Raw genomic sequence first — 26,324 nt, 5'->3', positions numbered from 1 at the left:
CAGTGGAAAAAGCCCGGGCTCTGGAGTCAGAGGTCAAGGGTTCAAATCCCGGCTCCACCACTTGTCAGCTGTGTGACTTTGGGCAAGTCACTTCACTTCTCTGGGCCTCAGTTACCTCATCTGTAAAATGGGGATTAAGACTGTGACCCCCCCCGTGGGACAACCTGATCACCTTGTAACCTCCCCAGTGCTTAGAACAGTGCTTTGCACATAGTAAGTGCTTAATAAATGCCATTATTATTATTATTATGGAGAAGCAGCGTGGCTCAGTGGAAAGAGCACGGGCTTTGGAGTCAGAGATCATGGGTTCAAATCCCGGCTCTGCCAACTGTCAGCTGTGTGACTTTGGGCAAGTCACTTCACTTCTCTGTGCCTCAGTTACCTCAGCTGTGAAATGGGGATTAAAACTGTGAGCCCCCTGTGGGACAACTTGATCACCTTGTAACCTCCCCCAGCGCTTAGAACAGTGCTTTGCACATAGTAAGCGCTTAACAAATGCCATCACCATCACACAGTAGGCGCTCAATCAATACGGTTGATTGATTAAGGGTGCAAATCAACTGCAAGGGTGTCACAGAGAGGATCCTCTGGGGCCTGGGAGGGTGTGGATATGGGGATCTATCAGCCCCGAGCTGCCTCCCCAGGACGGCCTGTTCCTTCTCCAGGCTGGACTGTTCCCTCTCCAACCGCTCCCCTCCCAGTTGATGTCCCCCTGTTCCCCACGTTCCCCTGATTTCCAGAAAACTGAAACTTAGCTGCCGAAGACCCACATGAGAAACTGATGTTTTTGTCTCCTTTGTTGCAGTAGCACGGCAGCCACCCCTCTACCCCGCTTCCAATCCCCGCAACCCCCGCAAGCCTGGAGACCTTGACTTTCCCTACAGGGTCTGGGGGTGAACATTTTCCTGAGCAGCAGGGGCATGGAGACGGGCTCGGAGGCTGCCCCGAAGATGGCTGCAAAGTGATGAAAAGAAGGTTGGAAAAATAAGAACACTTTTTTTCAGATTTTATAATGTCATAAAAATGATGATGATGGTATTTGTTAAGCGCTTACTACGTGCCAAGCACTGTTGTAAGCGCCGGGGTAGATACTAGGTAATCAGGTTGTCCCACGCGGGGCTCACAGGCTTCATCCCCATTTTACAGATGAGGGAACTGAGGCACCGAGAAGTGAAGTGACTTGCTGACAAGTGGCAGGATTAGAACCCACGACCTCTGACTCCCAAGCCCATGCTCTTTCCACTAAGCAACTTTTTAATGGAAGATTATAGTCACAACAAAAATAAAATGCCTAACGTATAGAGAAATATAATCACCCTCATTTTCTTTACCCACCTCCCTCATCCCCTCTGCTTCCCCCTTCTCCCGAATCCATCTTGTTCCTCTTGCTCCCCATTTCAATCAATCAATCGTATTTATTGAGCGCTTACTGTGTGCAGAGCACTGTACTAAGTGCTTGGGAAGTACACGTTGGCAACATATAGAGACAGTCCCTAACCAACAGTGGGCTCACAGTCTAAAAGACTAATTTCCTGGATTCCCTTCCCCGTCTTTGCCTCCCTCTGATTTCTCATATACCAGCTTCCCTTCCTCGCTTTCCTTTACACCCAAAGTAGGAAAAAGAAAAACAGCAAGCACTGGAAAAATGAAAATCCTTAACCTTTTAGGATACTGTAGCACACACGACTCCTCTGGTGCTAACCTCTCTGTACCTCCATCTTGTCTATCTCACCGCCGACGTCTCGCCCACGTCCTCCCTCTGGCCTGGAACGCTCTCCCTCCTCACATCCCCCAGACAATGACTCTTCTCCCACTTCAAAGCCTTATTGAAGGCCCATCTCCTCCAGGAAGCCTTCCCCGACTGAGCCCTCCTCTCCTCACGCTCCCTTCTGGGCCTCTCACACTTGCTCCTTCATTCGTCTTCTCTCCCTTCCCCACGGTACATATGTCTATATCTGTCTGTACTTGTAATTTATCTATTTATTTTTCTATTTATTTATATGGATGTCTGTCTCCCCCTCTCGACTGTGAGCTCGTTGTGGGCAGGGAATGTGTTTGATGTTATATCGTACTCTCCTAAGTGCTTAGTACAGTGTTTTGTACGCAGTAAATGCTCAGTAAGTACAATTAGTGATAGTAAAAATAATAATAATGGAGTCTCCATCCTTTGAGACAGAGAAAAGGGCAGAAACCCATGTGCCCTGGCCATCGTAGGACAGAGGGGTCCAATCTGCTCAGCTTAATGAGTTATACCATATACCATAGGAGAGGGGTGGGAGGGACTTGTTATTTATCCCACCCTCAGCACCATGCAATTTTTTATTTATTTTAATGTCAGTCTCCCCTTCTAGACTAACTCACTGTACTTTCCAAGCACTTAGTACAGTGCTCTGCGCACAGTAAGCACTCAATAAATACGATTGAATGAATGAATGCCAATTTTTTATTTATTTTAATGTCGGTCTCCTAGACTGTCAACTCATTGTACTTTCCAAGCGCTTAGTACAGTGCGCTGCACACAGTAAGCGCTCAATAATACGATTAAAGGAATGAATGAATGAATGTACTCCTTGTGGGCAGGGAATATTTCTACCAACTCTGTTACAGTGTACTCTCCCAAGCCCTTAGTACGGTGCCCTTCCTACAGTAAGCCCTCAATAAATACCACTGATTGTTTAGCAACGGCCATAACAATATTATTCTTATTTTGCAGATCTTCACAGCCTCCTTTAGTGGAACCACCGAATGATTTCTTATTCCCACACTGGGATGCCAGCTTCAGTGAAGGCTTTTCATTTTCACCACTGATCAAATAGATTTGTAAAATGTAAACTCCCAGCTACTCAGCCACCCACTGTTTGCTCTCCTCGATTGTATTTAATGACTCACATCCTCTCTCCCTTCTGTCTCATCCCCACCCATGGCCATCCCTCCCAGGCTTACCTTTTTCTATTCATACTCCTCTCACCCCACCCACACCCCTCTTTTCCAACAAAGAGTAGCCACGGGAACAAGCAGTAAAGAAGGAAAGGCTAGTTTTGTCTTCCTCACTTGCTCCAACTCCCCACTTACAGCTCATTTCAGGGGTGTCCATTTAGTTGGAGGGGCCTGTCGGAGGAGCCGGGGAATGGAGGTGCTAGAGGAGAGGGGAAACTGAGGCTCCGGTGATCGATATTTCAGACAGCCGGGCTTGGGAGGCTGGGAGAAGGGAGGCAGGCGAGCTAGTAGTGAACCCCTTTCTCTCCTTTGTTCTTTGATTGTGAGCTCCTTGGGGGACAGAGATCGTATCTAATCCTCACCATGTTTTTGATTTCCAGAGCTCGGTACGGTCCATAGCACACAGAAGATCCCTTATAAATACAATTATTATTACTACAACTACTACTACTACTATTACTACTAACTTGACCTAGTGGAAAGAGCCTGGGTCCAGGAGCCAGAGGACGTGGGTTCTGATCCTGGCTCTGCCACGTGTGACCTTGGGCAAGTCACTTCACTTCTCCGGGCCTCAGTTGCCTCATCCGTAAAACCCCCATTTTACAAATGCGGTAACTGGGGCACAGAGAAGGAAAGCGACTTGCTCGAGGTCACCCAGCAGAGTGGCAGAACTGGAATTAGAACCCAGGGTCTCTGACCTCCCTCGGGCCCAAGCTCTTTTCACTAGGCCATGCGGCTTCTTGACTGACTTCACACCGACTTCACTGCAACCGTTTATTTCTTTGTAAAAAAGAATGGGGGTTAGTAATCATCATCGTCATCATCACGACAATAATTACGGCATTTGTTAAAGTCTTACTATTGTGCCTAGCACCGTGCTAAACACTGGGGTAGATACAAGATAATCAGGTCCCACATGGGGCTCGCGATGGAAGTTGGAGGGAGAACGGGTAGCTGCAGCAGGTCCCACCCGATGATCTTATACCTACCCCAGAACTTAGTACAGCACCTGGCATGTAGTAAGTAAGCGCTTAGGGAGCATGTTTCCCAACTCTGTCATATTGTACTCTCCAAAGAGTCTAGTGCAGTGCCTGGCACGTGGTAAGTGCTTAGGGAACGTGTCTCCCAACTCTGTTGCACTCTCCCAGGCGATTAGTGGCCAGAGCACGGGCTTGGGAGTCAAAGGACGTGGGTTCTAATCCTGCCTCCGTCACTTGTCTGCTGTGCGACTTATTTTCTCTGTGCCTCAGTTATCTCATCTGTAAACCGGGGATTAAGACGGTGAGCCCCTTGTGGGACAACCTGATTACCTTGTTTGTATCTATCCCAGTGTTTAGAACTGTGCTTGGCACATAGGAAGTACTTAAATAGCATTATTATTATTACTATTAGTAGTAGTAGTAGTAGTGAGCACTCAAAAAATATGGTTGATTGATCGAATAACTATTACCATTAAAAAAGGTCAGTCCACTTCCCTGGGTAGCGGTGATGATTCCAATCTAGGCTCTGAGGTCACTCAACCTCCCCCGCGATGAAGCAGTTGACCATTTTGTTTGTTATGATCACTAGAGAAGCAGTGCTGGGAGTCATCATCATCAATCGTATTTATTGAGCGCTTACTGTGTGCAGAGCACTGGACTAAGCGCTTGGGAAGTCCAAGTTGGCAACATATAGAGACAGTCCCTACCCAACAGTGGGCTCACAGTCTAAAAGGGGGAGACAGAGAACAAAACCAAACATACCAACAAAATAAAATAAATAGGATAGATATGTACAAATAAAATAGAGTAATAAATATGTACAAACATATATCCATATATACAGGTGGTGTGGGGAAGGGAAGGAGGTAAGATGGGTGGATGGAGAGGGGGAGAGGAAGGAAGGGGAGTCAGAAGGTCATGGGTTCTAATCCCGACTCCTCCACTTGTCCGCTGTGTGACCCCCAGCGCGTAGAACAGTGCTTTGCACGTAGTAAGCGCTTAATAAATGCCATTAAAAAAGAAACAACTCTGGGCGTGTCCCCCTCCAACCCCGGGGCGGCGGTGTCGCTGGCGGCGTCCGGCCTGCAGGGGGCGGCGTGGTCCCCCCCCCCGAACGGCCGTGTCGCTAGCGGCGTCCGGCCTGTAGAGGGCGACGTGGAGCGCCCCGGCTGCCCTGTCCCCCCTCGGGCGGCGGTGTCGATGCGGGCGTCCGACCTGCAGGGGGCGGCGTGGTCTCCCACCCTCCCCCGGAACGGCGGTGTCGCTGGCGGCGTCCGGCCTGCAGGGGGCGGCATGGTCCCCCCCCCGGACGGTGGTGTCGCTGGCGGCGTCCGGCCTGTAGGGGGCGGCCTGGCTCCCCCCACCCCGACGGCGGCGGTGTCGATGCGGGCGTCCGTCCTGCAGGGGGCGGCGTGGAGCGCCCCGGCCGCCCTGTCCCCCCCTAGGGCGGCGGTGTCGCTGGCCGCGTCCGGCCTGCAGGGGGCGGCATGGTCCCCCTCCCCCCGGACGTTCGTGTCTCTGGCGGCGTCCGTCCTGCAGGGGGCGGCGTGGAGCGCCCCGGCCGCCCTGTCCCCCCTAGGGCAGCGGTGTCGCTGGCGGCGTCTGTCCTGCAGGGGGCGGCATGGTCCCCCCCCAGGACGGCGGTGTCGCTGGCGGCGTCGGGCCTGCAGGGGGCGGCGTGGAGCGCCCCGGCCGCCCTGTCCCGCCTAGGACGGGCGTCCGTCCTGCAGGGGGCGGCGTGGAGCGCCCCGGCCGCCCTGTCCCCCCTAGGGAGGCCGTGTCGCTGGCGGCGTCCGTCCTGCAGGGGGCGGCGTGGAGGGCCCCGGCCGCCCTGTCCCCCCCTAGGGAGGCCGTGTCGCTGGCGGCGTCCGTCCTGCAGGGGGCGGCACGGTCCCCTCCAGGACGGCGGTGTCGCTGGCGGCGTCCGGCCTGCAGGGGGCGGCGTGGAGCGCCCCGGCCGCCCTGTCCCCCCTAGGGAGGCCGTGTCGCTGGCGGCGTCTGTCCTGCAGGGGGCGGCATGGTCCCCCCCCAGGACGGCGGTGTCGCTGGCGGCGTCCGGCCTGCAGGGGGCGGCGTGGAGCACCCCGACCGCCCTGTTCCGCCTAGGACGGGCGTCCGTCCTGCAGGGGGCGACGTGGAGCGCCCCGGCCGCCCTGTCCCCGCTAGGGAGGCCGTGTCGCCGGCGGCGTCTGTCCTGCAGGGGGCGGCATGGTCCCCCACCCCCCAGGACGGCGGTGTCGCTGGCGGCGTCCGGCCTGCAGGGGGCGGCGTTGGGATCGCCCCGGCCGCCGTGTCCCCCCAAGGGCGGCGGTGTCGCTGGCGGCGTCCGGCCTGCAGGGGGCGGCATGGTTCCCCCCCCCAGGACGGCGATGTCGCTGGCGGCGTCCGTCCTGCAGGGGGCGGCGTGGAGCGCCCCGGCCACCCTGTCCCCCCTAGGGTGGCGTTGTCGCTGGCGGCGCAAGGCCTGCAGGGGGCGGCATGGTCTCCCCCCCCGGACGTTGGTGTCTCTGGCGGCGTCCGTCCTGCAGGGGGCGGCGTCTCTGGCGGCATCCGTCCTGCAGGGGGCGGCGTGGAGCGCCCCGGCCGCCCTGTCCCCCCTAGGGAGGCCGTGTCGCTGGCGGCGTCCGGCCTGTAGGGGGCGGCGGTGTCGCTGGCGGCGTCCGTCCTGCAGGGGGCGACATGGTCCCCCCCATCGGGACGGCGGCGTGTCTGGCGGCGTCCGTCCTGCAGGGGGCGTCGTGGAGCGGCCCGGCGTCGCTGGCGGCGTCGGTCCAGCAGGGGTCGTGGTGGAGCGGCCGGTGGAGCGGCGGGGGCCCCGCGGCCAAGGCGACACCAACTTGGCGCCACACTTTGCCCCGCACGCACTGCACACTACACACACTACACACTACACACACCGACACACACTACACACACCGACACACCGACACACACACACCGACACACACCGACCGACCGGACCCGGGGGACACCGGGCGGCCCGGACCGGCCTGGGGGCAACAAAATGGAGTGAAAGGACGACGACGAGAAGGAGGAGGAGGAAGAAGAAGAAGAAAAGGAGGAGGAGGATGAGGATGGAGGGGCCCCCGCAGCTGCAAGGAGCGAGCCCTGCCAGGTAGGGGCCCCTCGCCCCCTCCTCCAGGCAGCCCTCTCACCGAATCCCCCTTTCCCCTCCACCCTTCCTCCTCCCCCCCCCAAAAATAGCCCTTCCACCCACCCCCCATCGACCTACCGATTAAAAAACAAAGTTTATTGCTGAACTCTCAGCCGAGCCCGGCCCGGACCCCGAGGTGGGAAAGTGCCCCGGGGAGGGGGAGACTTTGGAGGGGGGTGTAGGGGGGAGAGGGGGAGAAATAAGGCTGTGTCTGCCACTGTGTGTGTTGCCCCCCACCAAGAGTCCAGCAAACAAAAGCCCCCCCTCTGCCTCCCCCCATCCCTCCTCCATCGCCTCGGGGGTCCCCCATATCCGAGCCCCCCCCCCATCCTTCCAACCCTAGACCCCCCTACTCCGGAGCAGTTCGGATTTCAGGGTCCAGGCCTCCCCCCCCAGCCCCTCCCAGCTGGGGGACCCCCGAGTGCCGTCGTGGTCCCGAAAAGTTGGTGATCGCTTTCCCGACGTGGAGTGGTTGTGTAAGCTTTGGATCCCCCCGCGATCCTCCACCCGCCCTCTCTTAGTGAGGCGTGACACATCCACACTTGGATCGCTTTCGGGTTTGTTTTCTTTTCTCTCGGGCCCTCCTGGGCTCGGTGGACTTTTCAACCCGAAAGGCCCTCCAAAAGAAGGGAAGGAAGGGAGGCCGGGAATGTGAGCGACTCCCCCTTTCCCCCCCAATCTCCCACCTTCCCGTGCCCCCCGTCCCCGTCTCCCCGGCCGGTCGCCCGTCAGAGAGGTGCCCCGGTTTCTCTCGGAAGAGACTTTCCCCCCGTCCTGGATGGATTTCCGGGATTGTGGTTTGCAAGAGGGAAATTTCTCCCCGAGGACTTCGTTCCAGCAAAAAGGGCCTCCCCCCACCCGCCCTGGGCGGCCTTGAGGTGCGGCTTGGATTCTGGGGGGACCAGAGGCCCGGAAAACTCCAGCCTCGCTCAGGGCGAGAAGGCGGCACCCCCGGCGTGACAGCCACACGGAGGCTGCCCCAGCATTACATTCCCAGCTAAAAGAAGAAGCCAGATCCCGCTCCTTGTCGGAACTCGGTTTCCCGGCCCTCGTGCCCCAGCCTCCTTCGAACTCCGCAAGTCGAACCACCGCAGAGCGGTAGGCCCCGGGCCGAGGAGGCGTGCGACGCTTGCGTGTGGGGGTTTGCGCACGCGCCGGATCTCCCCCGTGTTCAAGTGGGGTGGGGGGGCGTCGCCCCCGCTCCCCCCCAGCCATGGCGTTGAAGGGCCGGGCGCTGTACGACTTCCAGAGCGAAAATAAAGAGGAGATCAGCATCCAGCAGGGCGAGGAGCTGGTGGTGTTCAGCGAGCACTCCCTGGATGGGTGGCTGCAGGGCCAGAACAGCCGGGGCCAGACGGGCCTGTTCCCGGCCTCCTACGTGGAGGTCGTGCGCGCCCGCTCCGGGTCCAGCCCCGCGGGCTCTCCCGGCGGCGACGGCGCCTTCCCCGGGGCCCCGGCCGGCGGTGTCGGCGCCTTCCCCGGGGCCCCGGCCGGCGGTGTCGGCGGCGGCGACGGCGGCGACGGCCACCGCTGGGGCAGCTTCGAGGACGACGACGACGACGACGACGACTGGGACGACTGGGACGACGGGGGCCCGGCGGCGGAGGAGCCGCGGGGGGCCGGGCCGGGCGCCAACGGGCACCCGCCGCTCAACCTGTCCTACCCGGGGGCCTACCCCAAGCAGCACATGGGCTTCCGGGCCGCGGGGCCCCTGGAGCGCCAGGACAGCTCGGCCTCGGCCAAGCGGGGCAGCGTGGTGGGGCGCAACCTGAACCGCTTCTCCTGCTTCGTGCGCTCCGGGGTGGAGGCCTTCATCCTGGGGGACGTGCCCCCGCCGGCCCAGGTGGCCGAGACCTACTGCATCGAGATGGGCCCCCGCGGGCCCCAGTGGCGGGCCAACCCGCACCCGTTGGCCTGCTCCGTGGAGGACCCCACCCGGCAGACCAAGTTCAAGGGCATCAAGAGCTACATCTCCTACAAGCTGACGCCCGGCCGGGCCGGCGCCCCCGTCTACCGGCGCTACAAGCACTTCGACTGGCTCTACAACCGCCTGCTGCACAAGTTCACGGTCATCTCGGTGCCCCACCTGCCCGAGAAGCAGGCCACCGGCCGCTTCGACGAGGACTTCATCGAGAAGCGCAAGCGGCGGCTGGTCCTCTGGATGGACCACATGACCAGCCACCCCGTGCTCTCCCAGTACGAGGGCTTCCGCCACTTCCTCAGCTGCGGCGACGCCAAGCAGTGGAAGATGGGCAAGCGGCGGGCCGAGAGGGACGAGATGGTGGGCGCCAGCTTCCTCCTCACCTTCCGGATCCCCACCGAGCACCAGGACCTGCAGGACGTGGAGGACCGCGTGGACACCTTCAAGGCCTTCAGCAAGAAGATGGACGACAGCGTGCTGCAGCTGAGCGGCGTGGCCTCGGAGCTGGTGCGCAAGCACCTGGGCGGCTTCCGCAAGGAGTTCCAGAAGCTGGGCCAGGCCTTCCAGGCCGTCAGCCACTCCTTCCAGCTGGACCCCCCCTACAGCTCGGACGCCCTCAACGGTGCCATCTCGCACACGGGCAAGACCTACGAGGCCGTCGGGGAGATGTTTGCCGAGCAGCCCAAGAACGACCTCTTCCAGATGTTGGACACTCTGACCCTCTACCAGGGGCTGCTCTCCAACTTCCCGGACATCATCCACCTGCAGAAAGGTGAGCGGGGAGGGTCTCCCGTCCGGCTCGGTCCCGGACGACAGGGGAGGTTGACCGGATACTCGCTCAGGGCGGAAATGGGAGACCCGCTCCCTGCCCCCAGAGCGGCCCCCGGGGACCCCTCGGCGCCTAACGCCGTTCGGTCCATTACGGTCGTACTTATCGAGCGCTCACTCCGTGCGGAGCGCTCGGGAGGGGACGGGGTAACGGTGAGAAAACGCGCCTCCCGACGGGAACGTCTCCCGTCCGAGGAGGCGTTCTCACCGCCTCCTCGGAGGGGAGGAAACGGCCGTGGCCGGCGGGCCGAGTCTCCGCCGGGCACTCCTGGAGCCTTCACGGGAGGCAGGGTGGGTGCCCTCTCAGATCGGACCGGTCCCGGCTCCTCTACCTCCTCCCGACTCCGCCTCTCCGCCTTGGGGGGCTGCCCCGCTTGCCCCCCGGTCTCCGACCCCAACCCTGGTCTTTGGTCAGCTGGTTCCAGCCACCGTGCCGGGGAGGCTCGGGGAGGCTCGGGGAGGCTGGGGGCTCCGTGCCTCTTCTGGCTGGTATTGACAGTCCCCTCACCACGCGGGGTTGGCCACTGTCCCACAGTCCCCTCGCCCCGGAGTGATTCCGGCCGGCCGGCCGCTCTCCAGGTTGGTTTCCGCGACCTTTGCGGGACCCCAACCCCCCCCAGTTCTTGCCCCAGCGAAACCCGGGAACACCGAAACCTAGGCAGGGGCTTCAGCGGTGGCAGAGAGTTACAGAGGGGCTGGGATGCCGGGGCCCTGAGAACCCCGTGGAGCAGGCGTCTACCGACGGCATTGTCCTCTCCCAGGTACCTAAAGCAGCGATTATTTCCTTAATTCCGATTGCACCGAGGATTACTACAGTAATATTTTGTCAGAACGCAGCGCTCTGTGGGACGCGGACTCTTTAGTTCCAAAGCTTTGGCTACTGTTAAAAAACCGTGGAGATGCTGGGGATCGAACCCGGGGCCTCATCCGTGCGAAGCATGCGCTCTACCACTGAGCTACGTCCCCGCCCTGGCTTGGCACAGAGTAAGCGCTCAAGAAGTACCGATAACGATTGAGGGTCGAGCTGCCCCCTGGAATAATAATGGCATTTATTAAGCACTTACTATGTGCTAAACACTGTTCTAAGTGCTGGGGGGATACAGGCGATCAAGTTGTCCCACGTGGGGCTCGCAGTCTTCATTCCCATTTGACAGATGAGGAAACTGAGGCTCAGAGAAGTGAAGTGACCTGCCCAAAGTCACCCAGCTGACGAGTGGCGGAGCCAGGATTAGAACCCATGACCTCTGACTCCCAAGCCCGGGCTCTTTCCACTGAGCCACGCTGCTTCCGTGCTCAGGATGTAGAGTAGGGACCGTGGGGCGGGAGTCGTCCTGTCCTGGCTGTCTTGGAGGGGTGCAGACCACCCAGTTGCCTCTCCACGGGGCTGGGATTTCCCATTCGCCTTCCCACCCCTCCCTGTCCTCCCAGAGGGCATTGTTCCTCCCCCTCCCCCTCTCCCACGGCCTCTCCGCTTTCCCTGGACCCGTAGTCCTACTTTTCCAAGCAGATTATCCCCTTCCCTCCCTCCTGCCCGCCCCCGGAGACGACAGCCTACACCCGGGCCTGGTGGAAGGTCCTGGATCCGAGGCCTGAATGCCCTCCCTCTGCCCATCCGCCAAGCTAGCTCTCTTCCTCCCTTCAAGGCCCTGCTGAGAGCTCACCTCCTCCAGGAGGCCTTCCCAGACTGAGCCCCTTCCTTCCTCTCCCCCCTTCCATCCCCCCATCTTACCTCCTTCCCTTCCCCACAGCACCTGTATATATGTTTGTACATATTTATTACTCTATTTATTTTACTTGTACATATCTATTCTATTTATTTTATTCTGTCAGTATGTTTGGTTTTGTTCTCCGTCTCCCCCCTTTTAGGCTGTGAGCCCACTGTTGGGTAGGGACCGTCTCTATATGTTGCCAATTTGTACTTCCCAAGCACTTAGTACGGTGTTCTGCACATAGTAAGCGCTCAATAAATACGATTGATGATGATGATGACAAATGGGAAGCTGGCGCTGGAGGGTCGGGTGATGGCTGCTTTGGGCAACGCTACCCACCCGGTCGCACCGCGTCCCAGAAGGCCCAATGGCTCTGCTCCCCTCGAGGGGGAAAGGGATGGGGACAGATGACGGCTTGGGTCGGTGCTCCCGGGACCCGCGGTGCCCTGTCTGGGAGCCGCTGGGAGCCACTGGGAGCCACTGGGAGCCTGGTCAGGTGGTTTTGGGCGGAAGCGGAGACTCACCCATGCCAGGGCCTAAGAGCTGGTTAGACCTGATCTCCGCCTGGCTGGGAAGGCCCAGCTCCCCATTGGTGCTCCGACAACCACCGGTGGTCAAACCGAGGCCCCCTCCGGCAACGCCACCGGGCTATCGCTCCCATCCCTTCTTCGGCGCAGCTCTGATCGTGGACAAACCCAGGGTTTTTTTTTTTAATAGCCTTTATTAAGCACTTACTATGTGCAAAGCACTGTTCTAAGCGCCGGGGAGGTTACAAGGTGATCAGGTGGTCCCACAGGGGGCTCACGGTCTTAATCCCCATATTACCGATGAGGTAACTGAGGCTCAGAGAAGTGAAGTGACTTGCCCACAGCCACACAGCTGGCAATCGGCAGAGCCGGGATTGGAACCCGTGACCCCTGACTCCAAAGTCTATGCTCTTCCCACCGAGCCACGCCGCTTGCCGTCTTCAGGGGCATCCGCTCCTGCTGCCCCCCACTCCTCCTCCTGAGACGCAACTGACGGGCACTAATCCGGAATCGCCGGCTTTAGGGAACGGCAGCAGGAGGGGTTGGAGTTAGATGGGATGAAGGACTTTCCGAACAGAGGGGTGGTGAGATGTCAGGGTAGGTGCACGTAGGGAGGCTCGGGGGCGACGTGCCGAACGTCAGACTCACCCGCTAAGGGCTTCGGGGAGTCGGGATGGCTTCGAGGACCAGACGGGCTGGGGGCTCAGAGGGTCTTGGGCCCTGGTTAGGTTGGCACGTGGACTTCTGGCTTGGGAACAGTGTTTTCTTTTAGTAGTATATATTTAGGGCTTACTCCATTGAGGACCAGATGGGCTGGGGGCTTAGAGGGCCTTGGGCACTTGGACTTCTGGCTTGGGAACAGTGTTTTCTTTTAATAGTATATATTTAGGGCCTACTCCACACTAAGCATTGTGCTTAGTCCTGCGTAGATGGAAGGTAAAGTGGGCAGGGAGTGTCTCTATCTGTTGCTGAATTGGACTGTCCAAGCACTTATTACAGTGTTCTGCACAGAGTAAGCGCTCAATAAATACAATTAAAGGAAGCAAGATAGGACACAGTCCCTGTCCCACCTGGGGCTCCCAGAGGTGCTGCTGCCCCTCTCCTTCCTCCATCCCCCCCTGCTCCCTCTGCCCTTCCACCTCCTCTTCTTTTTTTTCTTCCTTTTTTTATTTCTTTTTCTTCTTCCGCTTTCCGTGTCAAGCACTGCCCTGAGATCTGGGGTAGTACCGGTTAATCAGGTTGGACACAGTCTCTGTCCCACTTGGGGCTCCCGGTCTGAAGTGGGCGGGGGAACAGGTACTGAATCCCCATTTTACATTTGAGGGGAGGGGAGCGGGCTTTGCAGCAGGTTAGATTTCTCCCCCTCAACCCATCGGGAAATCCTTCCGAACTTCAGGGAGGAGAGAGCCCTGCTGGCTGGGACCTCGTTCCCGCATCCCACCCAGATGTGGCCTTCCCAGGGGGGAGTCCAGGCTGCTAACGCCTGACGGCCGCAGCCGTGGCGGGAGCTTCCAGAGACACCTTTCCCTCTTTCCGTGGAGGGCCCCGGGGGCCGCTTGCCCAGGGAGCGGGATTTATTTTATTTTGTCAGTATGTTTGGTTTGGTTCTCTGTCTCCCCCTTTTAGACTGTGAGCCCACTGTTGGGTAGGGACTGTCTCTAGATGTTGCCAATTTGGACTTCCCAAGCGCTTAGTCCAGTGCTCTGCACATAGTAAGCGCTCAATAAATACGATTGATGATGATGGTGATGATGGCACAGTTGTTTTGGAGCTGGGGTGGGATGGCGGGAGGGAATCCCGGGTTCTGACAGAATCGAGAAACAGCGTGGCTCAGTGGGAAGAGCCCGGGCTTTGGAGTCAGAGCTCATGGGGTCAAATCCCGACTCCGCCACTTGTCGGCTGGGTGACTTTGGGAAAGTCGCTTCAATCAATCAATCAATCAATCATATTTATTGAGCGCTTACTATGTGCAGAGCACTGTACTAAGCGCTTGGGAAGTACAAATTGGCAACATATAGAGACAGTCCCTACCCAACATTGGGCTCACAGTCTAAAAGGGGGAGACAGAGGAAAAAAAAACAAAACAACCAAACATACTAACAAAATAAAATAAATAGAATAGATATGTACAAGTAAAATAAATAAATAAATAGAGTAATAAATATGTACAAACATATATACGTATATACAGGTGCTGTGGGGAAGGGAAGGAAGAGAAGCTTCACTTCTCTGGGCCTCAGTTACCTCATCTGGAAAATGGGGATTGAGACTGTGAGCCCTGCTTTGCACATAGTAAGCGCTTAATAACTGCCATTATTATTATTATTTTATAATGGCATTTATTAAGCGCTTACTATGTGCAAAGCACTGTTCTAAGTTGTTATTCATCCTCATCATCAATCGTATTTATTGAGCGCTTACTGTGTGCAGAGCACTGTACTAAGTGCTTGGGAAGTACAAATTGGCAACATATATAATATATTCAGCATATATATATAACATATATTCAGCCCTCCTCCCTCCCCCACCAAGGGATGGATTGGGACTCGGCCCTTCCCCACCCCTCAAAAAAACCTGGCCCTTTCTGGTCTCCTGGGATAAACCCTATTGGTACCGACACTGATCCCCAGGGAGGAATACGAATAATAACTTCGGTGTTTCTTAAGCACTTATTATGTCCCAAGCGCTGTAATAAGCGCTGAGGAAGGGACAGGTTAATCAGGTCGGACACAGCCCCCGTCCCAGCCGGGGCCCACAGTCTAATTAGGAGGGAGAACAGGTATTTAACATTTTACAGCTGAGAAAACTGAGGCCCAGAGACGTGAAATGACTTGTCCAAGGTCACCTGGCAGAGCTGGAATGAGACTCCAGGTTTTCTGACTCTCAGGCCGTTGCTCTTTCCACAAGGCCACGCTGCTTCTCCATTGACTACGAGCCCACTGTTGGGTAGGGACCGTCTCTATATGTTGCCAACTTGTACTTCCCAAGCGCTTAGTACAGTGCTCTGCACACAGTAAGCGCTCAATCAATACGATTGATTGATTGATTGACCTCCAGAGTGAGGTCACTGTAAAGTCTTCTACCTGCTGGGGCCTTATGTAGGCTGGGTCATCCATCCCCCTGCCTCCGGGCAGGACTGCGCCTAGACCACCCCCCCAACCCGGCAGGGGAGACTCAATCCTGATTCCAATTTTTCTGGGAAAAGAGATTCCGTGGCTCTCTGGGAAGCCCACCGCTTTTTTATTTTTGGTATTTGCTAAGTGCTTACTATGTGCCAGTTGCTGTATTAAGCGCTGGGGTAGATACAGAATAATCAGGTTGGGCACGGTCCATGGCCCACATGGGGCTCACAGTCTTAATCCCCATTTTGCAGTTGAGATAACTGAAGCACAGAGAAATGACGTGACTTGCCCAAGGTCACACAGAAGACAAGTGGCAGAGCCAGGATGGGAACTCAGGTCCTTCTGACTGGTTCTAATCCCAGCTCTGACACTTGTCTTGCCTTGACTTTGGACAAATCATGTAACTTTACTTCATTCATTCATTCATTCATTCATTCATTCATTCATATTTATTGAGCGCTTACTGTGTGCAGAGCACTGTACTAATCGCTTGGGAAGTCCAAGTTGGCAACATCTAGAGACGGTCCCTACCCAACAACGGGCTCACGGTCTAGAAGCACGGTCGAAGCAGCATGGCTCAGGGGAAAGAGCACGGGCTTTGGAGTCAGAGGTCACGGGTTCGAATCCCGGCTCCGCCACATGTCTGCCGTGTGACCTCGGGCAGGTCGCTTAACTTCTCTGAGCCTCAGTTCCCTCACCTGTAAAATGGGGATTAAGACTGTGAGCCCCCCGTGGGACAACCTGATCACCTTGTTTCCCCCTCAGCGCTCAGAACAGTGCTTTGCACATAGTAAGCGCTTAACAAATATCATTGTTATTATTATTATTATTATTATTATTATTAGAAGGGGGAGACAGACAACAAAACAAAACATGTGGACAGGTGTCACGTCATCAGAATAAATAGAAGTAAAGCTAGATGCACATCATTAACGAAATAAATAGAATAGTAAATATGTACAAGTAAAATAAAGAAATCTGTACAAACAGATAAAGTGCTGTGGGGAGGGGAAGGAGGTAGGGCGGGGGGGGGATGGGGAGGAGTACCCATTCTTTCTTCCCCTTAGATGGTGAGCCCCATGTGAGACCAATCTGATTATCTCGTATCTACCGTAGTGCTCAGTATAGTGTTTGGTGCGTAGTAAGCACTAAACAAATACCATTATCATCATCATCACCACCACCATCATCAGAGTCTTGGTGATTTACAAGGAAGCCAGCTTCAGGGAAATAGGCAACAAATCCCAAACCTCCCCACCCCCATTCCCCGTCAATCAATCAATCCCTCAGTCAATCAAATTCTCCGTCTCGTAGCCCCAGAGCCCTTTCCTGCAGCCTATATCAATGACATTTATTGAGCGCTTACTCTATGCAGAGCACCGTACTAAGCACTTGGGAGACTACACCACAATAGAGTAAGCAGACACGTTGCCTGCTCACAACGAGTGTATGGTCTAGAGGGGGAAGCAGGCATTCGGATAAATAAGGAATTTAATATGTCGTTTAAAGATACGTACATAAATTCTGTGGGGCTGAGGGCCAAGTGGCAGGAGGTCGAGAGTCCTGCTCAGGTCAGAAATCTGTGGCCCGGCCTAGGCGAACCCTCGGGCCGGTAGGGCGTGACCCTACTTCTGGCAGGCGGGGCCCGAGTTCAAGCCGGGTCACGTGTGCCCGCCGTGCCCGCATCATCATCATCATCATCATCAATCGTATTTATTGAGCGCTTACTGTGTGCAGAGCACTGGACTAAGCGCTTGGGAAGTACAAGTTGGCAACACATAGAGACAGTCCCTACCCAACAGCGGGCTCACAGTCTAAAAGGGGGAGACAGAGAACAAAACCAAACATACTGACAAAATAAAATAAATAGAATAGATATGTACAAGTAAAATAAATAAATAAATAAATAGAGTAATAAATATGTACAAATGTATATACATGTATACAGGTGGTGTGGGGAAGGGAAGGAGGTAAGATGGGGGGATGGAGAGGGGGGCGCACCGGGACTCATCATCATCAATCGTATTTATTGAGTGCTTACTATGTGCAGAGCACTGTACTAAGCGCTTGGGAAGTACAAATTGGCAACATATAGAGACAGTCCCTACCCAACATTGGGCTCACAGTCTAAAAGGGGGAGACAGAGAACAAAACCAAACATACTAACAAAATAAAATAAATAGAATAGATATGTACAAGCAAAATAAATAAATAAATAGATAGAGTAATAAATATGTACAAACATATATACATATGTACAGGTGCTGTGGGGAAGGGAAGGAGGTAAGATGGGGGGATGGAGAGGGGGACGAGGGGGAGAGGAAGGGAGGGGCTCAGTCTGGGAAGGCCTCCTGGAGGAGGTGAGCTCTCAGCAGGGCCTTGAAGGGAGGAAGAGAGCGAGCTTGGCAGATGGGCAGAGGGAGGGCATTCCAGGCCCCGGGGATGAGGTGGGCCGGGGGTCGATGGCGGGACAGGCGAGAACGAGGTACGGTGAGGAGATTAGCGGTGGAGGAGCGGAGGGTGCGGGCTGGGCTGTAGAAGGAGAGAAGGGAGGTGAGGTAGGAGGGGGCGAGGGGATGGACAGCCTTGAAGCCCAGGGTGAGGAGTTTCTGCCTGATGCGCAGATTGATTGGTAGCCACTGGAGATTTTTGAGGAGGGGAGTAATATGCCCAGAGCGTTTCTGGACAAAGATAATCCGGGCAGCAGCATGAAGTATGGATTGAAGTGGAGAGAGACACGAGGATGGGAGATCAGAGAGAAGGCTGATGCAGAGACCACCTTGTCCCGAGTCCAGCTTGGCCCCGGGAGGCGGAAAGTGGTCATGGGGGGCCCCTCTCGGCTGCTTGTCAGCCTAGAGGGTTGGCGGGAGAGGGCGAGGACCCAGGGGCCCCTCCCCGGCGTCCCCCCGCCGGGCCAAACCCCTTGACCCCGCTCACCCCTGGCTCCGTCCGGGGTCTCCGGCCTCCTCTCCCTCAGGAGCCTTCGCCAAGGTGAAGGAGAGCCAGCGCATGAGCGACGAGGGCAAGATGGACCAGGACGAGGCGGACGGGATCCGCAAACGGTGCCGGGTGGTCGGCTTCGCCCTGCAGGCCGAGATGAACCACTTTCACGAGCGCCGGGTGCTGGACTTCAAGCAGATGATGCAGGCCTACCTGAAGCAGCAGATCCTCTTCTTCCAGCGCGTCAGCCAGCAGCTGGAGAAGACCCTGCACATGTATGACAGCCTCTAACATACCTCCCCTCCCCCCCAGCCCCGGGCCCCCCGCTCTCCTCCGTCCGTTGGGACCCCGCAGGACTACCTTTCAGGAGGCTGAGCGGAAAGGGAAACTCCGGACAGACGTGACCAAATTCCACCTTCTCCCCTTCCCTTGAGGGTGTGTGTGCGTGCGTGCGTGTGTGTGTCTGTGTACACGTGTGCGTGTGTTTGTGTGTGTGCGCACCCGACCTGGAGCTGCTTCGCTGAGACCAAACAGGATGTAATGACACTAATGACTCTGAGACCATCCAGACCCACCCTGGCTCAGCCTCCTTCCGGCCCAAGCGGGGACCTGGGTTCAAGGGAACGTGCCTGCAGAGGCAGGGAGGCCGGGAAGAGGCCTGGCGACTGACGGTTGAAGACCCTCGGAGGACTTTAGAGATGGGCTGGCCAGGGGAGGCCTCCCCGGGTCTCTGAGCCCCGGGGCCGATCGGGTCTCGGGCTTGACGTTTTTCCATCCCGCTGCCCGATCCGGACGGGGTCGAACAGAGCAGCAGTGGGAGACCCTTTGCAGTGGGGCGGGGAAGTGGATGTCCCTCCCTCCCCCCTCCCCAAACCAAATCCACTGCCTTTTACTTCCAAATTGACAAGGCGTTATTTTTTTTCTCCTGCAGAATTCAGTAAAGGCCACGGTGGTGGGCTTCTCTTCCCGATTCCTGCTCTCGCCCTCCCAGACTTCCCACCTTAGCCCTAGTCCCCAGGGTGTCCTCCCTTCCTCCCCGTGTCCTTCCAGTGGTGAGGGTGAGAGAGCGCGGGACCCCCACATCCCCGGCATTCCGGGGGCATCCCGATCAGAGGGCTGGAGCTGGAGCTTGTATCCACAGCCCCCCACCCCAGCCACTCGGGATGGATTTGAGACCCCTCGTGCCCACGACACGCGGCGCCTCAACCCTGACCCACGGGCCGCCCACCCTCGTTGTCCTGAGCCAGTGGCCGTGGGCCTTTCCTCCCGTGTGGCCTTCCCCGAGTCCATCCGCAGCACAGACCTCTAAGGTCCCGGGGATGGGGTTGGGGGTTGGAAGCGGTGGGTCTGGGCTCAGGGGGGCCCGCCTGACCTGGTGGTCTGACCTTCCCAGGCCAAAATCCCTGCCAAGCGGCCCATCTGTGAGCCGGCCCCTGGACTAACCCGGCCTCAAGATGGGGCAACCCTTGGGTGGGTCTGGGACCTCGTTGGGGAGGGTCCCAGCAAGTCCAGGGAAGAGGCGCCTCACCCAGCTCCCTTCTTCCTCCCCACAAAGTCAGGCAGAGACATCTCTGGCTGTTGTTGTTTACATCCTGGCAGGAGCCGCCGTCCGCCTGCCCGCCTCTGCAGAGGGGGGCACAGCAGAAGCGCGGTGCCCCTGCGACAGTGGACAGATGAGCTCTGCAGCTGGCTCACCCCCCGGGGTCTGTGGGCAGCTGCTCTGCCGCTTTTTCCTTTTTCTTGGAAATCCTTTTACAGTTTTTTTTTTTTAAAAAAAACATCGAGACCCAACTCCAGAAGTGCCCCGGCCCCACTCGGCTCTGCCGGTGGTGAAGCGAGGGAGCCGGTGCCAGGGGTGAGTGGGCACGGGTTTCCTTCTTTGGGAATCCTGATGGTCACACGGTTTAGGATGTGGAGGGCATCGAGGATCTAGGGGCTGGAGGTATCGGAAGGAGCTTCGCTCACTCGGGCTAGCCCTCTACCCCCATGCCACGGTCCCCTCCTGGCCAGGGCCCACTTTTCGACGGCACACGTCCGGCTGGGTGGGGGAAGGTTTGCTGTCGATGGAAAATGTTGAGAATAATGAAAGTGAAAGAATAAAATGCTAAAGGGAAAACCGTCAGACCCATATTCCCCCTTATCCCTGGCCAGAGCGAGTGTCTGACCTGATCGGAATGACTGTTGAGGTGTCCCGGCCAGCCTGGGGACCCCGGGGGGGTGGGGTGGGGGTGACGAGGATAAAGCAGCTCCGATGAATCCCCCACAGTGCGGGCTGCCGGGGCCGAGACCCCCGATCTAAAATCAAACAGAACTAGGCTCTTTGGGAAAGGCAGCCCGCTGTGGGCTAACCTGCCCCAACGCCCGATCCGGCCACTGTTCGGGCAGATTTGAGGCCGGTGGGCAGGGGTGGACCTCAAGTCATCCGACCTGCTGCCCCGCCAGATTCCCCCCGTCACACTTCCCACAGGCAGAGAAAGGCTGCAGCAGGCGGGGCCTTCCCCACCTCCCCAGAGATGTGATCCCCGATAGGAAATAAATGCATATGTATTGGCATTTGGGCTGCGGGAGGAGGGTGAGAGGCAGCAGGGGGACTGTCCGGTTAATAATAATGGTTACATTATTAGTTAAGGGCTATGTGCCAAACACTGTCCTAAACACCAGGATAGATACGCCATTCCTGCCCCATGGGGCTCACAGTCTAAGAAAGTATTTCATCCTCCTTTTATACATGAGGAAACGGAGGCCCAGAGAAGTGCAGCAATCAGCCCAAGGTCATCCAGCGTGCACGCGGCAGAGCCGGGACTAGAACCCAGATCCTCCGACTCCCGGTCCCGTGCTTTTTCCACTAGGCTGTGCTGCTTCTCAGCTGCACCCTCGCTGGCAGGGCTGAAGGCGGTGTGCTGATCTGGGGGAAGTCCCTTAGTGGCCTGAGAACCGCCCCGGTAGGATTCATTCATTCAATCATATCTATTGAGCGCTTACCGTGTGCAGAGCACGGGACTAAGGGCTTGGGAAGTACACGTCGGCGGCATATAGAGATGACCCCTACCCAATAACGGGCGCACAGGCTAGAAGGATGGCAGGTGGGGTGGCGGCAGCCCCCGGTGATGGGAGGAGAGGCTGGTGGGCCTGGGTCTCTCCAACCCACCACCTCCGAGAGGCGGAAAAAGGATGCTTTTGTGGGAGTCGGCAGGACTCCTTCAGCCTCTGACAGCCTCAAACTTCCTTCTCAGATTCCTCCTCTTTGGGTTGCCACTTCTTGGGCCTGCAGGAAGTGTGGGCTGCGGGGAAATAACGTGCCCTGCCAGAGGCGGGCAAAGTGTGTCCCTGTGTGTGGAGAGGTGCTCTCACATGTGCCCGCCCTGTGGCAGTGCCATCACACATGCCCGCCTTTTGCCCCGCTGCTCTCCCTCTTGATCGCCCCGTTCCCCCATGTAGTAGTAATAATAATTATGGTACTTGTTAAGCGCTTACTATGTGCCAAGCGCCGGGGTAGATAGAAGGTAGTCAGGTTGGACACAGTCTCTGTCGCATGTAAGGCTCACGCTCTTCATCCCCATTTTACAGACGAGGGAACTGAGGCCCAGAGAAGTGAAGCCACTCACCCAGCAGACGTGTGGCAGAGCCGGGATTAGAACCCGTGACCACCTGACTCCCGGCCCCATGCTCTATCCTCTAAGCCACGCTGCTTCTCAAAATAATGGTATTTGTTAAGCGCTCACTGTGTGTCAGGCACCGTTCTAAGTGCTGAGGTGGGTACGGGCAAATCAGGTTGGACGCAGTCCCTGTCCCACGTGGGATTCCCAGTCTCAATCCCCGTTTTCCAGGTGAGGGAACTGAGGTATGGAGGAGTGAAGTGACATGCCCAGGGTCACACAGAAAGTGTCGGGATTAGAACCCATGACCTTCTGACTCGCAGGCCTGTGCTCTTTCCAGTACTCCATGGAGTGGTGCTTTCACAGCCGCCCACCCTGTTGTTCCCCGATGTGTGGAGCAGAGCTCTCACCCATGCGCTCTCTCTCCCTGCTGCTCCCCAATGTGAGCTCCCCCTTAGTCCAAGCGTACTCCTCCTTCCTGATGGGCGCTCTGGACACCTGGCTATTTTGGAAGCTGAGATGCATTCATTCATTCAGTCGTATTTATTGAGCACTTACTGTGTGCAGAGCCCTGTACTAAGCTCTTGGATGAGTACAATGCAACAATAAACAGTGACATTCCCTGCCTACAACGAGTTTACGGTCTAGAGGGGGGAGGATAGGTATCAATACAAATAAATAATATTACAGATATATACACAAGTGCTGTGGGGCTGAGGGTGGGGGTGGGAGCGAGTCAGGGGGACCCAGAAGGGAGTGGGAGATGAGGAAAAGTGGGACTTAGTCTGGGAAGGCCTCTTGGAGGAGATGTGCCTTCAGTAAGGCTTTGAAGGGGAGGAGGGTAATTGTCTTGTCGGATTTGAAGAGGGAGAACATTCCAGGCCAGAGACAGGACGAGGGCCAGGGGTCGGCATCGGGAAAGGCGAGATCGGGGCACAGTGAGAAGGTTAGCACTAGAGGAGCGAAGTGTGAAGGCTGGATTGTAGGAGAGAAGCGAGGTGAGGTAGGAGGGGGCGAGGTGACGGAGTGATTGAAAGCCAATGGTGAGGAGTTTTTGTTTAATACGGAGGTGGATGGGCAAGCACTGGAGCTTTTTGAGGAGCGGGGTGACACGTCCTGAACGTTTTTGTAGAAAACTGATCCGAGCAGCAGAGTGAGGTATGGACTGGAGTGAGGAGAAACAGGAGGCTGGGAGGTCAGCAAGGAGGCTGATCCGGTAATCTAGGCAGGATAGGATGAGCGATTGTATTAAAGTGGTAGCAGTTTGGAGGAAGAGGAAAGGGTGGATTTTAGAATGTTGTGGAGGTGGGGGCAACAGGATTTGGTGACGGATTGAATATACGGGTGGAATGAGAGAGGAGTCAAAGATTAATGCCAAGGTTCCGGGCTTGTGAGACAGGAAGGATGGTGGTGCCGTCTACAGTGATGGGAAAGTTGGGGAGGACAGGGTTTGGGTGGGAAGATAAGGAGCTCTGTTTTGGACATGTTAAGTTAGAGGTGACGGGGGGACATCCAAGTAGAGATGTCTTGAAGGCAGGAGGAGATGTGAGACTGGAGAGAGGGAGAGAGATCAGGGCTGGAGATGTAGAGTTGGGAATCACCTGCATAGAGGGGGTAGTTGAAGCCACGGGAGTGAATGAGTTCTCCGAGGGAGTGGGGGTTGGTGGAAGGTAGGTAGAGGAAGGGGATCCAGAACTGAATCTTGAGGGACCCCCACAGTTAGGGGACCCTGGTCAGCCTAATCCTCTCTGGCCAGGCCTCAGTCAGCTCTGCAGTCCGGTGGGCTCCTCCCACCTCCCCCAATCCCTCCTCAGTTTTGAGAAGGGGAAGACCAGGAGGAGGTATTAAAGGGGAGATGTCTGGCCCTAACCAGGGCTCAGTCTTTGCCCTGTGAGATGCCCCAGCTCCAGCCGCGTAGTGATGATGATCAGCGTAACTCTGGTATTCGTTGTGTTTACTAGGTGTGAAGCACCGTGGAGTAGGCCCACAATCATTAGGCTGGACAAAGTCCCTGTCCCACGTGGGGTTCACCGTCCTCGGGGAGGAAGAACAGGTATTTCAGCCAGCCCCATTTTACAGATGAGGAAACTGAGGCCCAGTGAAGTGACTCGCCCTAGGTCACCCAGCAGGGAAGTGGCAGGGCCAGGATCAGAACCCAGGCCTGTGCTCTCTCCCCTAGGCCCCACTGCTTGTTTCTGCCTCCCGCCGTGATGCCAGAGTCACACCGGGGCTGCAGAGCTGACTGCGGCGGAGCCCGGTCACTCCTAACTCCCAACCTTGGGTGGGGAGCGGGGATGCAATGTGTGCTTTTCCAACCCAAATTTCCCCAGAAAACTCCAGGAATTTCCCGTGTCCTGCCAGCGACCGCGGCGAAAATGAGCAAAGCGAAGGAGAGAACCCACCCAAACAAGGGAAGCGTCAAACATGTTTTCCATTAACATTCCTGCTCCTTGCTCCCTCCCCCCTCCCTCCCTCAAATCCCTCTGCTTCCTCCTTCCCTCCACTCCCTCCCTCTACTTGTGCTTGGCACATAGTAAACGCCTAACAAATACCATTGTTATTATTATGATTGTTATTATTCGTACTTCCTCTGTCCCCCACGCCTCTGCTCCCTCCCTCTGCTTCCCTCTCCCCTGTCTGCTTTCACCCTCCCTCTGCTTCTTCCCTCCTCTCCCTCCTCCTGCTTCCATCCTCGGTCCACTTGCTGTCTCCCTCCAGACCACCGTCCCTCCAATCCCTTCCCTCCCTCCCCACCCTTCCTCCCCCCACTCCCTCCCTCTCTCTCTCCTTCCACTCCCTCCTTCTGCCCCCTCCATCCGTAGTAAAAATGATAATAACAACGACGGTATTTGTTAAGCGCTTACAATGTGCCAAACAGTGTTCTAAGCACAGGGGTAGATACAAGGTAATCAGGTTGTCCCACGTGGGGCGCCCAGTCTTAATCCCCATTTTCCAGATGAGGGAACTGAAATTATAGAGAAGTGAAGTGATTTGTCCCAAGTCACACAGCTGATAAGTGGCAGAGCCATGATTAGAACCCATGACCTCTGACTCCCGAGCCCTTTTCTCTTTCCACTAGTCACGCTGCTTCTCTTTTCCCTTCCCTTCTCCTTCCCTGTATTCCCTCCACTCTCTCTGCTTCCTCACTCCGTGTTGTCCCTCCACTGCCTCTCTCCACCCACTCCCTCTCCCTCCAGTTCCTTCCTCTCTCCCTGCACTCCCTCCCTTTCTCCCTCCATTCCCTCCCTCTCCCATTCCGGGCCCTCCCTCCGCTCTCTCCCTCCCTCCCTTGCTCCAGTTTGCTGCCTAGCTGCTCCACAGTCTTCCCGGCTCAGGCCTGGAGCAAGTGAGGACTCAGTTCCTCCCTGCCTGGGCCTCACACATTTCCCCATGTTGACTCAGCCAGGCTCTGCTCCTTCTTGCTCCCCCTTCTCTCTGTTGGACTGTCCCCTTCTTACCTCTCCCCCTCCATAATAATAAATAATAATAATAATAATAATAATAATGATGGTATTTGTTAAGCGCTTACTAGGTGCTGGGCACTGTTCTAAGCACTGGGGTAGATACACGATACAGGGTATACAGGGTACAGGGTAAGCAGGTTGTCCCACGTGGGGCTCACAGTTTTAATCCCCATTTTCAGATGTGGTAACTGAGGCACAGAGAAGTGAATTGACTTGCCCACGGTCAAACAGCAGATAAGTGGCCCAGGTGGGATCTCTCTGCTCCCCCATCTCCCCTTCCCCTCTCTTCCCCTGCTGCCCACTCTCCCTCCAGCTTTCTGCTCCTCCCAGCTCCCCTGGCTGGGAAGCTAAGGGAAAGAGGAAGAGAGGATGGAAGGAAATGGAGGGGAGGAAGAAGGAAAGAGAGGGGTGGGAAGGGAGGGGAAGGAGAGGAGGATAGGCGAGGAGATGGAGGGGAAGAAGAAAGGGAGGTGAGGGGAAAAGAAAGAAAGGAGCAGGGCGGGGAAAGAGGAAAAGGAGAGGGGAGGCAGGGAAGAGGGACGGGGAAAGGAGGGAAGGAAAAGGGAAAGGAAGGAGGAGGGGGAGAGGAAGGAGAGAAGGGGGGACAGAGTGTTGGTCCAGGGAGGGGCAGTGCTCAGGGTTTAGTGGTATAGCAGGAAGGATTCCCAGGCAGAGAAGACTTCTGTTCCCAGAGCCTTTTCCAGGCTCTTGTCCCAAGGGGTTTCCCTCTGAAACCCTGGTAGCTTCCAGGGGAGTTGGATGGGTCGGGTTCCCTGGGGAGAAGGTGGAGGGTTGAGGGGGTCGAACTAGTCTGCCCTCTGTCCCGCTTAGGGAGGGAAAGAGAGAGCGTACTAGCGGCACTTTAAACTCAGGGCACACAAAGATCTTGAAAAGCTCAGGTAGTCGTATGGGGAGGGAGAGGTGAGGGGACACAGGGAAGGAGGAGGAAAGGTGAGATAAAGCAGAGCTGGAGAAAACCGGGTCTGGGATGGAGGGGGCGGAGAGGAGGGGGGAGAGGAGCAGAATCTGCAAAGCCAGTAAACCTCCCCTTCCCCTGCGGTGGTGAGGGACATAATAATAATAATGATGGCATTTGTTAAGTGCTTACTATGTGCAAAGCACCGTTCTAAGCGCTGATCAACGGGT

At 56.6% G+C, this 26,324-nt stretch overlaps 2 protein-coding genes and 1 non-coding gene across 4 annotated transcripts; 1 reads left to right on the top strand and 2 right to left on the bottom strand.

Annotated features, from left to right (window-relative positions):
* Positions 1–3,075: 3,075 nt before the first annotated feature.
* On the bottom strand, positions 3,076–8,286 carry LOC119945817 (nascent polypeptide-associated complex subunit alpha, muscle-specific form-like). Its single transcript, XM_038767004.1, has 6 exons — positions 7,758–8,286; positions 7,425–7,655; positions 6,617–6,804; positions 5,426–6,582; positions 4,946–5,390; positions 3,076–3,108 (listed from the first exon to the last, which is right to left on the bottom strand). Exons 1-6 carry the CDS (start codon positions 8,284–8,286, stop codon positions 3,076–3,078), a joined length of 2,583 nt encoding a protein of 860 aa, XP_038622932.1.
* On the top strand, positions 6,702–19,134 carry SNX33 (sorting nexin 33). 2 transcript variants are annotated; one of them, XM_038767400.1, is made up of 3 exons: positions 6,702–7,032; positions 7,804–9,764; positions 18,156–19,076. In XM_038767400.1, the coding sequence occupies exons 2-3, from the start codon at positions 8,285–8,287 to the stop codon at positions 18,407–18,409; spliced, it is 1,734 nt and encodes a 577-aa protein (XP_038623328.1). In that variant the 5' UTR covers positions 6,702–7,032; positions 7,804–8,284; the 3' UTR covers positions 18,410–19,076. The 2 variants fall into 2 exon arrangements, with proteins under 2 accessions (XP_038623328.1, XP_038623330.1); XM_038767402.1 differs by lacking the exon at positions 6,702–7,032 and having other exon boundaries at positions 7,345–9,764; positions 18,156–18,393; positions 19,050–19,134.
* TRNAA-CGC lies at positions 10,715–10,786 on the bottom strand. The gene has a single exon. It is a non-coding gene; the product is annotated as a tRNA-Ala (tRNA).
* Positions 19,135–26,324: the final 7,190 nt, after the last annotated feature.

This window comes from Tachyglossus aculeatus, chromosome 26 (genome assembly GCF_015852505.1).
Source record: "Tachyglossus aculeatus isolate mTacAcu1 chromosome 26, mTacAcu1.pri, whole genome shotgun sequence".
NCBI lineage: Eukaryota > Metazoa > Chordata > Mammalia > Monotremata > Tachyglossidae > Tachyglossus > Tachyglossus aculeatus.
Note: the sequence above shows the minus strand (reverse complement) of the source record. Positions and strands in the feature narration are given on the sequence as shown.

Coding starts and splice junctions, on each gene's coding strand:
- SNX33 (XM_038767400.1), top strand. CDS start 8,285: ATGGCGTTGAAGGGCCGGGCGCTGTACGACTTCCAGAGCGAAAATAAA. Junction 9,765..18,155: donor CATCATCCACCTGCAGAAAG/GTGAGCGGGGAG, acceptor CCTCTCCCTCAG/GAGCCTTCGCCAAGGTGAAG.
- LOC119945817 (XM_038767004.1), bottom strand. CDS start 8,286: ATGGCTGGGGGGGAGCGGGGGCGACGCCCCCCCACCCCACTTGAACAC. Junction 7,656..7,757: donor GGGACGGGGGGCACGGGAAG/GTGGGAGATTGG, acceptor CACCGAGCCCAG/GAGGGCCCGAGAGAAAAGAA. Junction 5,391..5,425: donor ACGCCGCCAGAGACACGAAC/GTCCGGGGGGAG, acceptor CGCCCCCTGCAG/GCCGGACGCGGCCAGCGACA.